This window comes from Dasypus novemcinctus, chromosome 12 (assembly GCF_030445035.2).
Source record: "Dasypus novemcinctus isolate mDasNov1 chromosome 12, mDasNov1.1.hap2, whole genome shotgun sequence".
Taxonomy (NCBI): domain Eukaryota; kingdom Metazoa; phylum Chordata; class Mammalia; order Cingulata; family Dasypodidae; genus Dasypus; species Dasypus novemcinctus.
Window position 1 is genome coordinate 105935431 of NC_080684.1, and position 12504 is coordinate 105947934.

General features: G+C 50.1%; 1 protein-coding gene across 3 annotated transcripts in view; it reads right to left on the bottom strand.

Moving 5' to 3' along the window:
* PHF21B (PHD finger protein 21B) overlaps positions 1 to 12504 on the bottom strand; it is a 109965-nt gene that overhangs the window by 33145 nt on the left and 64316 nt on the right. For all 3 annotated transcript variants that reach the window (XM_058308921.2, XM_058308922.2, XM_058308923.2), the window contains exons 3-5: positions 3983 to 4075; positions 2255 to 2605; positions 151 to 291 (exon numbers count right to left, since the gene is read on the bottom strand). In XM_058308921.2, coding sequence (XP_058164904.1) covers positions 151 to 291; positions 2255 to 2605; positions 3983 to 4075 — 585 coding nt within the window. The remainder of the gene's footprint in view (positions 1 to 150; positions 292 to 2254; positions 2606 to 3982; positions 4076 to 12504) is intronic.

The window sequence follows — 12504 nt, forward strand, 5'->3', positions numbered from 1 at the left end:
GAGAGGGTGGCGCTGGGACTCGATGCTCGGCCTGGCTCTCGGGGCCGAGCTCCTGGCCACGTGGGCACTGCCGCTGGGTGAACACCTGGGGGTGCCGTGGGCCAGCCCCGCTTGCTGGGGAGCCCCCCGCGCCCCTGCAGGCTGCCCTACCTCGGGGTTCTCCGGGCCCGGGCGCCGGTCTTCCTTCTTCTTTCTGGTGGCCTGCGCTCCCTGAGATGGCTCCCCCGTGGGCGGCCGCGCCTCCGCCGTGCTCTCGGGCTGTGTCTGAACTTGAGGCTGAATGATGATGACCTGGGAGACAGGGGCGGGCTGAGCGGGCGGCGAGGCGGGGCGCTATCCCTGCTCTCCCAGGCAGCCCTTCACACCGAGTGGGGGCTGTGAGGTGGCACCGGTGGAGTTGAGGAACCACAGCTGGGTTCATCCTGCCCACCGTCTCCCAGCTGTGTGGCCTTGGGGGACTGACTTGGCCTCGCTGAGCCTCAGTTTCCCCATCAGTAAAGCCAGAGAGGCTGTGAAGATTCACACAGCGAGGGCTCAGGAGAGTTTGGTCTCTTTGTGCCAGATCACACACAGGTAAACTGAGGCTGAGGGATGCGATCGCTCCTTTTAAAGGGCATCGGGTTGGGAAACAGAGGGGCTGGACCTGACCGGGCCTGGCTGGCTGTCGCACCCGGGCTGTCCACTCCTGGCCCAGCGCCCCAGCCCTGAGGGCAGCACCTGACCTGCTGGGGTGGGTGGGAACCAGTGAGCCTGCTTTTGTCACTCTGCCCTGAGACCCTGCCAGGCCACCGTGGAGCGGACAAGGGCAGACGGGCTCCAGGCCCCAGTCAGGCTCACCCCGAGGGGCTCCACTTTCTCCAGCCTTCACTGGGGTTTCAGGTGTAATGTGGTTTGATCAAAGGATCTGAGGGTAAAGACCAAGTCTGAAACACCTTATCCAGCCCAGCCCTGTCCCCGGGGCCTCCCCCCAGGATATGACATGACATTTCTTTATCTACTGGGACAGGAAATTGGGACAGAATCGCTCTTTTCCACGGATCAGTCAGCAGAGCTCAGCTCAAGCCAGGAATGACGTGAGCTTGTACTTCTTCTAAGAACACGCAGTGAACGTCTTACGCATTGAGGCTCTTAAGCACAGAGAAAAAACATCAAACATCCCGTTGTTCCGTCTAAGGGAAAGCTCTTTGCTCTTCTATCAGATTTTTTAAATCCTAGAATTATCTGGCTGGGAAAAAAAGTGTCCCTTTTTGTATTCATGGGAAGCAAAACATTAAGATCCCAAAAGAAAAAGGGCAAAGAACATCCTTAAACAAGTCACACCTGAGGGGCTACAAGTCCTTTAAAAACACAACACACACTCAGGAATACACTGACGCGTAACGATAACCACCGGAATTGAATTTACAGTACCAAGGTCTTGTCTGCACCAATTAAATGAGCAAAAATGACCGGAAACATCAACACTGGGCGCTGGCAAGGGTTTTGAGACAAACACTCCTGGGTGCCCGGGCTGAATGGGGCCCACGGTCCTTGTGGTCTAACCACGGGCCGCGACGACGCTTCACGCTGCCGGGGCCCCCAGGGACGCCAGGGGTGGTGGGAGGGCTCGAAAGCAAAACCCTCCCAGGAAGATGGTCCACGCAGTAACACAAGCTGGCGTAGGAGCCGCAGGCACGCACCCGGGCTGGGAGACGGAAGGGCTACGGGCTGGAAGCAGGGGCCGGGCGGCCGGGCGGGCAGTGACCTGGGAACAGGGAGCGAGGCTGACCAGGGAAGCGGCATTGATTCCGGGGCCCCCAGGCCTCGTCCAGCCAGTCACCCAAGAGCTCAGAGCGCAGCGGGGAGAGGCACTTACGCTCAGTGTCAAGTCTTGGCAAGAAATCACAGCAGACCTTCTGTGCAGGCCTGTGGGCTCCAAAAATGCCCCAGAACCTACCCGACGCCCCCCGCAGGGACCCCGGCTCTCCTCCCTCCACTCGCTTGGCCACACGTTTCATTCGTCAGTTATTCCGACGAGCCCTCGGCCGGTCATTCGTTTTCTGCCCCGACTCAGGAACTCAGCCGCCTATGCTTTAACCACGTGGCCCTCCATTCATTCATTCATCTGTCAATTCATTAATTCCACCATCGATTTGCCCCTACCCCTTCACGCAGCTGCTCACAACCCATCCACGCGTGGGCTGCTTGGCCACCTGCTGTCACGCGGCTGCAGGCTCGCTCGCCGGGCCCCCGGGGAAGGGGTGCGGGCACCCACCTTGCTGTCGGCACTGATGAGGAGGGGCTGGACGGTGATGCCGTCGCTGACCACGGACATGGCGGTGCTGGGGGCGATGGCGGCGGCATCGCTGGGCGAGGTGGAGATGATGGCGTAGGCCACCCCAGCGCTGCTCAGAGGGGAGGCGAGGGGGGCTGGCTCGGCATGGGCCTGGGCCTGGCCGCCGGGCGTTGGCACGTGGCTGGCGGTGTGGTTGGCGGTGGGGAGGGCTGGGCTGGGGTTCTTGATACTGACCACGGCGGCCGTCTGGAACGCAGGGGGCTGCTTGGGCGGCCGGTCCCGGCCCGGGGTGACGGGGAGGCTGTCGGGAATCAGAGTCTTTGGCCTAACCTGGGAGGAAGGAACAGACGTGGGTGAGCGGACGGAGAAGGGACCAGCTCAGAGACGCCCACCTCGCCCCGCAGGGGCGGCCATGAGAGAGCAAGGGCCCTGGGCTTGCCCGTGGCCGGACGGCGGGCAAGGCTCTGCCTCTCAAGCCTCCCTGTGCCCCCGCGCCCCTCCCACGTTCTGGGGCTGTGCTGACCGGCCAAGGGGGCTCAGGAAGGACCTCCGTGCACCTTCGTCCCTCCCAGCTCAGCACAGATGACCGAGGCAAAGACGGATGGGTGGGCCACACCGGCTGAGGCCAAGGGAGGCTTGGGGAGGCTGGATTCAAAGTGGGCCTCATCGGTCCTTCCCCTGCGTCCGAGCTCCCGGGGCAGTGAAGGCCGCCTCGTGACGAGAGGGTCCAGGGAGGCCACCCCGCACCATCCCCAGCACGCCCTGCACGCGTGTCCAGTCCTGCAGCCCTAGGAGAGGCAGAGCTGACGTCTGCTGGGCAGCCGGCAGACCCCGGCCAAGCGTATATAGCAGGAGCTCAGCACAGCTGGGTGAGCGATAAGGGCACGGCTGTGACTGCTGTGTCAGCTGGCTGAATCCCCACAACCCCAGAGGGAGGAGGCACCGCTGCCGGCACCCTTTGCCGATGGGGAAACCGAGGCCCAGAAAAGTTAAGAGGGCGAGTGTCCAGCCCTGAAAAGGGGCTCCTGGGTCAGAACCCAGCACTGCTGCCTCCTGGAACGAAGCATCTTGTCCAGTGTTTCTCAGAGTCTTTTGACCATGACCCACAGTGAAAACACACGTGATGGCAAGTTATGTATCCACGTCACTGTACTTGACCTTGATAATCGCATTTAAGGTGGTTCCCTAAGTCAAGACCCTTTCCTTAAGGAATGCACGTGGAGGGACTCGATCTCCAGAGTAGGATGCATACGACCTACTCGCAAACGTTTAGGAAACAGAGACAGACAAGCAGACAGATGGACAGACAGACCAAACGACAAAGCACACATAGCAAAATGTTAAAACTGGTCCATCTGGGCATGGTGGGGTATGTTGGAGTTCTCTGTAGGGATTTTGTATTATTTTTGCAACTGTCCTGCAAGTTTGAAATTATTTCAAAATAAAAAATTTTAAGAAAAAATGTACGTCTACGTCGGCAGGGGTCCAGGACAGACACAAACAGCTCAAAGAGCCCTGCTTATGATGCATCTTCATAGCTTCTAGTCTATTCCACCCCAGCCTGGTTTATCTGATTAAAAAGGAAAGTCTGGTCGTGACCCACTAAATGGATGTCACTCTGGCCCACGACCCAAGGACGGGAGAGGGCTGGAGGGAAGGCTCCGGCCGAGGAGGGCGCCCCGCCCAGACAGGGGGCCGCGCTCTTACCTGAGGTAGCACTGTTGCTCCTTGCCCGGCCAACCTCTGCAAGGAGCTGACCTGAGGACCCGTGGCAGGCACTGCAGTGATGGCTCCCAAGGCCTGCAAGACAGAGGGCGGTGAGCCCGGCGCAGCTCGGCGCCCGGTGTTCCCGCTGCTCATTAAGGTTTCTGTTTGCATCGCAAAAGTAACACGGACTCACGAAGAACTTTCAGAAACGAGAGAACAAAAAAGAAGAGCGGCCCAGCAAGAAATCTCCCTCCATTACATATCTGCTTCCGTTTTTTTGTTTTGTTTTTTAGGCGGTACCAGGGATTGAACCTGAGACCATGTCGTGGGAAGCAGGCGCTGAACCCCTGAGCTAGGCCTGCTCGGCTGAGCTTCTGTTCTTAAGTACAGGGATGTTTTGACGTAGCTATGCAGACAGAGAAACCTGAAGCCCGTTTTCCTACTTTTACGGACGTTCTCTGGAGTTGCCACCCTCTCGTCACCCCGTCAATGGCTGCGGTAAAGGGCTTCGTCACCAAGGCCCCCCAGCAGGCACCTTACAGTCTAGTAAGTCTCGACGACGTCCAGCCCTGAGCCGGCCACATCCGTGCTTTCCTCCCAAGCACGTCTCGGCCCCGTCCTTCCTTCAGAGCCATCTAGACGGCTGTAGCTTGTCTCTGGCCAGAGGTCACCTGACTGACAGCCTGCCGACGTCCTTGGAGGCAGCTCAGTGGGCGCCCGCCCGGTGGCCCTGCCCATCCCAGGCCGTCCACAGCTCCCAATGCCCACGGAGGAGTCCTCGGGGCCCCTGGTGGCCTCATGCGCTGACCTCAACTTACCTATCTGGCAGTGCCCTCCCAGGCCACCCGCGCCCCCACCTCGTGTCTGCGCCAACTCTGCTTCCACACCTGCCTGCTCTGGTCCCTCGGTCTGAACCGGCCGGCCCCTGCCCTGCCACCTTAGTCCCGGACTCTGCAGGGCCAGAAGCCCGAACCCAGCTCTCCAGAGCCCTGGCCCGGCCTGCGCAGGCGGCTCCAGCCGTGAGCGCCCTGCCCCAGCCCCGGACAGCGGAGCCAGCAGGACGTGCGCCACGAGCCACCGTGCAAACAGGACCCACTGATGGCTCCCCAGGCGCTGCGCCTCACACGTCTGCATGCTGCCGCTCGGGAAGCGCGAGCGTGCCCCGCGCGTTGGAGTTCACACTGCCTCATTGCCCCATCTCACGTGCGGACGGCTCCACCCGCCCAGCCCTCCACCTGCCGTCATGTCGCTGTTCCAGAGCTCTGACCGATCGCCGCCACCGGCCCGGCAAGCAGGGGGGGAAGCGCTGGCGCCCCCTGCCAGCCCCTCGCTTGCCTTATCCTCTCTAAGGTCACAATGACCTCCTTTTAATGGCAGAGGAGCCTCAGCCCTGGAGTGGTGGCTTCTCCAGTTCCCCCTGCCAGGAGGCGATAAAAACGTCAAAGCCAGGCCCAGCTGCAAGGCCGACGTCCGGTCAAGGACGAGCCTGACTCCTGTGGTCTAGATCAGTGGCACACGGCGCGAAGCTGGCCAGGCTCAGAGCAGGGAGGGGTCAGCCCAGAGGCCCGCCAGCAAACGCAGGTTCATTCACGCAGGCATGCAGTTATTTATTTTTTATTAGAGAAATTGTGTGCTTTCAGAACAATCATGCATAATGTGCAGGATTCCCACACATCACCCCATCCACCCACACCTTACATTGTTGATAACGCGCCTTCTAATTAAGTGCGCATGGAACATTTACCAACATAGACTATAACCCGCCACCCCAAAAAAGTATCGATAAATATTAATGGACTCAAGTCATACAAAATATGCTTACTGACCACAAGAGAATTAGGTTAGAAATCAGTAGCAGAAAGATATCAGGGAACCCCCCCACTATTCAGAAATGAAATAACACAGTTCTAAATAACCCATGAGCCAAAGAAGAAATCAAAAGGAAAATTAAGACGTATTCAGAACTGAATGAAAATGTAACACATCAAAATTTGTAGGATGTAGCTAAACCAGTAGTCAGAGGGAAATTTATATTAAGAAATATAAACTTCTTTTATTAGGAAAGAAGAAAGGTCTCACATCAATGACTTCTGCTTCCACCTTAATGAGAAGCCACATAAAAAAAGAATGAAACCCAGAATAAGCAGAAGAAGGAAAACAATAAAAATCAGAATGGAATTAATGAAGCAGAAAACAGAAAAGTGATAGAGAAAAAGAAATCAAAAGATGGCTCCTAGAGAAGTTAAAAAAAAAAAGAAAGAAAAAAAAAAGGATAAATCTCTAGCCAGACTGATCAGGAAAAAGAGAAAGGCACAAATTACCAATACTGGGAATGAGAAAGGTGACCTCAGTACAGATTGTAATATTAAAACCATAATCAGGGAATAATATGAACAACTCAATGTCACCAAATTTGACAATTTAGATTAAATGGACATATTGTTTGCAAGACACAAACTTCCAAAGCTCACTGCAGAAGAAATAAATAACCTGAATAGTCCTGTATTTATGAAAAGGCTTGAATTTGTACTTAAAAACCTCCATACGGTCTATCGACTCATGGAGAAAACAATGCAGTATATCCCTACAATGGACTGTTACTCAGCCGTAAAAAGGAATGGACTATACATGGTACAGCATGGATAAATCTTGAAAACATTGTGCTAATAAAAGAAGCCATGCACGAGAGGTCACATGTGGTAAGAGTCCATTTATATGAAATGTCCAGTTACCAGGGACTGAAGGGAGAGGGAGTGGGTGTGACTACTAATGGGTGCAAGGTTTCTTTTTGGGATGATGAGAATGTTTTGGAACTAGATAGGGGTAACAGTTGTACAACCTTGTGAATATAGAGAAATCCAATGAATTGTACACTTTAGAGGTATTTTATGGTATGTTGATTACACCTTAATAAAAAGTAACTAAAATAAACCATCCTATACACACACCCTGTAGCAGTTTGACATTATTGATGAATTCCAAAAAGAAATATTGGATTATGTTTGCAATCTGATCTGTACCTGGGCACGACTGAGTTATGATTAGGGCATGGCAAAGAACAGAGTCTAGGGGCTTTGATGCTGGAGTTTGATGCTGAAACCTTAAACTAAAGCCCCAGGGAGAGAGACAGACCATTCGCCTCACAGTCTACAGCTAACCTTGTGGAGGAAACAGAGGAACTGAGCCCAGAGGAACCCAGGAAGCCTGTTTTTAATTTGAAAACATGTGGAAATAGACTTTGGTGAGGGAAGCAACTTATGCTTTATGGTCTGGTATCTGTAAGCTCCTACCCCAAATAAATACCTTTTAAAACACCCAGCAGATTTCGGGTATTTTGCATCAGCACCCCTTTGACTGACTAATACACACCCCTACAGACTCAGAATTCTACCAAACATTTAAAGAAGAAACAATACCAAGTCTACACAAACTCTTCCAGAAAAGTGAAAAAGATAGGCTACTTCCTTACCTATCCCAGGAGCCCAGCTGTCTTCTGATACCAATATCAGACAGACATTATGAGAAAAAAATTGCAAACCAATATCCCTCATGAACTTAGATGAAAAAATTCTTAACAAAATGTTGTCAAATCAATTCTAAAAATAATAAAAAGGACAATACATCACGCACAAGTTGCATTTACCCCAGAAGTGCATTTGAAAAGTAGCAGTGTAAGTCACTGTAATAACAGACTAAAGAAGAAACATCACACAGTTCTCTAGATAGATGTAGAAAAAGCACTGGGCAAAATGTAATACATGCGCTTGATAAAAACCCCAGCAAACCAGGAATGGAAAGCAACTTCGTTAGCCTTTGTGATGGAAGACCTCACACTCCTTCCCAGACCAGGAGCAAGGCAAGGCTGCCCTTTCCACAACCTGCTCACCGTCGTCCCAGGGGTCCTGGCCGAGTGCAGCAAGGCAACGAGGTAACCCCCTACCCCCCACTCCTCCCACATCAACAACCTCCTTCATCACTGAGGCACATCCATCACATTTGGTGAATACATTTTGGAGCACTGCTGCTCCACATGGATAATAGTTTATGTTGTCATTCATACTCTCCCCCAGTGTATTCAGTGGGTTAGGGCAGGATATATAATGTCCAGCAACTGTCCCTGCAATATCATTTAGGACAACTCCAAGTCCTGAAAATGCCCCCACATCTCATCTCTTCTTCCCTCTGCCTGCCCTCAGCAACTCCTGTGGCCACTTTCTCTGTATCAATGCTACAATTTCTCCCATTACTAGTCACAATAGTTCTATAGTAGAATATCAGTAAGTCCACTCTACCTGTATATCAAGAGGGGGCTTAGATCCCACATGGTTGATGGATACGATTCTTCAGTTTGGAGTTGAAGGCACTCTCAGTTCCCTGTTGTGGTGGTTGCAATGAATGTGCCACAATGATGAAGGAGATTGTTGATGTAGGAGGAGTGGGGGTAGGGGTAGGGTATGGGGTATGTGGGAATCTCATATTTTTTAATGTAACATTTTTTGTGATCTATGTATCTTCAAAAAAAAATACAATTTAAAAAAGCTCATTAAAAAAAAGAGAAAACAGAAGCAGCAGCACTGTCTTTACAAAAATGACATTATTGTCTCTGGAGAAAAGCTTCCAGAACCTACAAAAGAGTTGCTGGAACTAAGTTTACCCAAGTTGCATGATACAAGAACAAAATACAAAAATCAACTGTATTTCTATATACCGGCCACCGACATTTCAGAAATTGAAAAAAAAAATGTAAATGCCATTTGCAATAGCATCAAGAAATAAACACTTAGGGATAAATCTGACAGTGGATGTATGTTGCAGTTTGATATTATTGATGAGTTCCAAAAAGAAATATTGGATTATGTTTGTAAACTGGTCTTCTCCTCTGGGCATGTAAGATTGTATCAGATTCAGAAGTTGACTAGATTACTTAATCAAGTCAACCCCTTGTGTCAGTAGGGCGTTCAGTACCTGCCCCTTGGTGGGTGGGGCTCTCAGATAAGAGGCATGGCAAAGGACAGAGTTGAGGGTTTTTGATGTTGGAGTTTTGATGTTGGAGTTTGATGCTAAAGCCTTAAGCTGGAGCCCCGGGAAGAGAGGAACCCTGGAAGCCTGAACCCGCACAAAGGTCGGCAGCCATCTTGCTCCAACACGTGGAAATAGGCTTTGGTGAGGGAAGTAACCTATGCTTTATGGCCCAGTATCTGTAAGCTCCTACCCCAAATAATACCTTAAAAACCAACCAATTTCTGGTATTTTGCATCAGCACCTCTTTGGCTGACTAATACTATGTATAAGACCTAGTTACTAAAAACACCCAAACACTCCTGAGATAAATTTTAAAAAAGACCTAAAGAGAGAAATAGATCATATTCACGGGGCAGAAGGTTCAATACTGCTCAGACGTCAATTCTGGCTAAAATGATACAGAGATTGTAATCAACCCTCAATCAAAAACGCAAAATTTCAGAAGGCCTTTTTTTGGTAGAAATTGACAGGATGATTCTAAAATGTCTACGGAGAAGCAAAGGACTTAGACTAGCCCAGAACACCCTGAAACGAACAAACAACAAAATAAAGTGCAGGACTTATGCTGCCTGACTTCAGGATCTACCACAAAGCTTCGAGGCAGTGGGGTATTGGCATCAAGACACACAAACACCCCCAGTGTGGGACACGACACCCAGGGATGAGCCTCCCTGGCACCGAGGGATCACTACCACATACCAGCTGAAGAAGCAACTAGAAAATGACCTTGAATTAAAGATTCAATGCGGAACAGCAGAATATACCTGTCTACATATAATAACATGACTTCGGGAAGCAGTTTGACCTAATGTAAGGGGGAAATGGAAAGGAGAAATGAGATTATAAGGCTGTGAGTCTCTAAAAAAGAGTCTGGAGGTTGTCAGAAGGAATACCCCTATGTACAACTGAACAGAGTCTAAGAGACAGATAAGGTAGATACAATCCCAGGTATTGGTTCTTTTGAGGGATAAAGAGACCCACGGGTTCTATGGTCATGGCAGAAGGGGTTCAATGCCATGACAGATGGCCCTTCTTTGGAGCTGGTGTCTCTGCGTGATGGAAATGGACTCAGAGGGGATCTCTTTTCACAAGACTTGCATGCTACTTTATTGGAATTGTAGTTGGTGCTGGGTTTAAGATATATGTAGGGGATTTGAATCTCTGGACTGATAATATGACACCCAGGCCCAAAGCCGCAACAGACTTCAGCTCCTACACTTTGACTTATTGGACTTACTCCACTCAGCTAACATGGAGTTGAAGAAGGTCAACCACCACAACATGGAGCCTAAAGTGTCTACAACTAGAAGCGGGAAGAGTGCATCCAGTACCCATGTGGAATCTAAGCCCTCACTTGACATAGGTGTGCAATGGACACAACCAATCCAATGTCCACAGAGAAAATGTGGAATGGGTGTGGGAACGGTAGCCATGGGGGCTGCTGGGTGTGGGGAACGGGAGGAAGAGATGAGATGTGGAGGCATTTTCGGGACGTGGAGTTGTCCTGGATAGTGCTTCACGGACAATTACGGGACACTGTAGATCCCCCCAGGGCCCACTGGATGGAACGTGAGAGAGTCTGGGCTATGATGTGGACCATTGACTATGGGGTGCAGTGATGCTCAGAGATGAACTTACCAGGTGCAATGGATGTGTCATGATGATGGGAGAGAGTGTTGCTGTGGGGGGAGTGGGGGGCGGGGGCGGTGGGGTTGAATGGGACCTCATATATATTTTTTAATGTAATTAAAAATAATAATAATAAATAAATATTAACAAAAAAAAAAAAAGACACAAACAGTTCAGCGCAACAGAAGGGAGTCCAAAATAGATTCATACATACATGGCCAATATATGGCCAAGATTTTCAGCAAAGGATATAAAGGGTATGAGTTCAATGGAGAAAGGAGAGTATTTTTAAAGTAGTGGAAGTGAAAACCCATAAGCAAAAAAAGAAAAAGAACATCCATGTACACCTTGCACCATTAAAAACAAAACAATAACTCATGGATCAAGGCCTAAATCCAAAGCCTAAACTATGTAACTTCTAGAAGACAATAGGAGCAACTCTTTGGGACTTGGCTCAGGCAGAGTTCTAGATAAAACCCCAAGAGCACACCCATACAAGAACAGATTACTAAACCAAATTTCAAGAAAATTAAGAACTTCTGCAGTTGGAAAGACAGTGTTAAGAGAATGAAAAAGCAAGCAACAGATGGAAAAAAATATTTGCAAGTCCCCTATTTGATAAGATTTTTATCTAGAATATATAAAAGAACTCTCAAAACCCAATAATATTAATAGTAAAACAAACCAATTAAACCATAAGCAAAAGATGTGAACAGATACTTCACTAAAGCAGATGTACGGATGGCAAATAAGCACACGGGAAGATACTGAACACCAATAGTTAACAGGAAAATGCAAACTGAACTCATAATGAGCTACAACTACACACCTGACCAATCAAGTGTTGGTAAGAAGGTAGGGCAACTGGACTCTCAGACCCTGCTGCTGGGAATGTAAAATGGTACACAACCGTGGAAATCGTTCCAGCAGTTTCTTCCCAAGGTAAACACACCTTCGCCATGCGATCTGGCAATTCTACTCTAAGGGGTTAACCAAGGGACATGAGAGCTGTACGCGAATGCTCCCAGCAGCTTTGTTTGTAATCACACAAAACTGGAAACAACCCAAATGTTCATTGGCAGGTACCCAGATAAATAAACCATGGCGTAGCCTTCCAATGGACTACTACCGAAGAGTTAAAAGGAATGAACACATGACAACATGAAGGAATCTCAACGTAATTTTGCCAAATGAAAGAAGCTAGACCATAAAAGAGTATACACCATATAATACCATTTATATAAAATTCTGGAAAGCACAAACTCATCTATAGTGACAGAAAACAGAGCAGTTTGCCTGGAGATGGGCATGGCAAAGGGAGGGAGGGGAGGCTTACCGAGGAGCACGAGGAAACTTATGGGATGAGGAAGCTACTCGCTGTCTTGATTTTTGTGATGACTTTACAGGTACGTACATGTATCAAACTGATCACACTATGTACCTTAAACACGTGCAGTTTATTATATAGTCAACTATGCCTCAACATAGTTGTTGAAGATAAATTCCCTCCCTACTTTCCCCTTATTTTATCTCTCTCTGCACCCATCTCCAAATGACACAGCAGAGGGTCTCAGTGGCCCACAGACCACAGAGCTCCTTTTCCTGGTTCCTCCCACCCCTGGATTTGCCTCCACAACCCCTCGAAGGGCAAAACTCCGGAAGTTCACCCCCAAGGCCACATTTAACGGGAAATTCACTTTATGTTATACGCACTGCACCCTGCATTGGAAACAGACACGACCATTTTAGGAGGAAGCGTCCCGCCACGATGCTCTTCCCAGGTCCCTGCCAGCCAAGAAGCGCTGGCTCTGCGGGCCGGCGGGAACCTCCTCGGCATGAGCCGGGACCCACCTCCCCAAAGGCACAGCTGC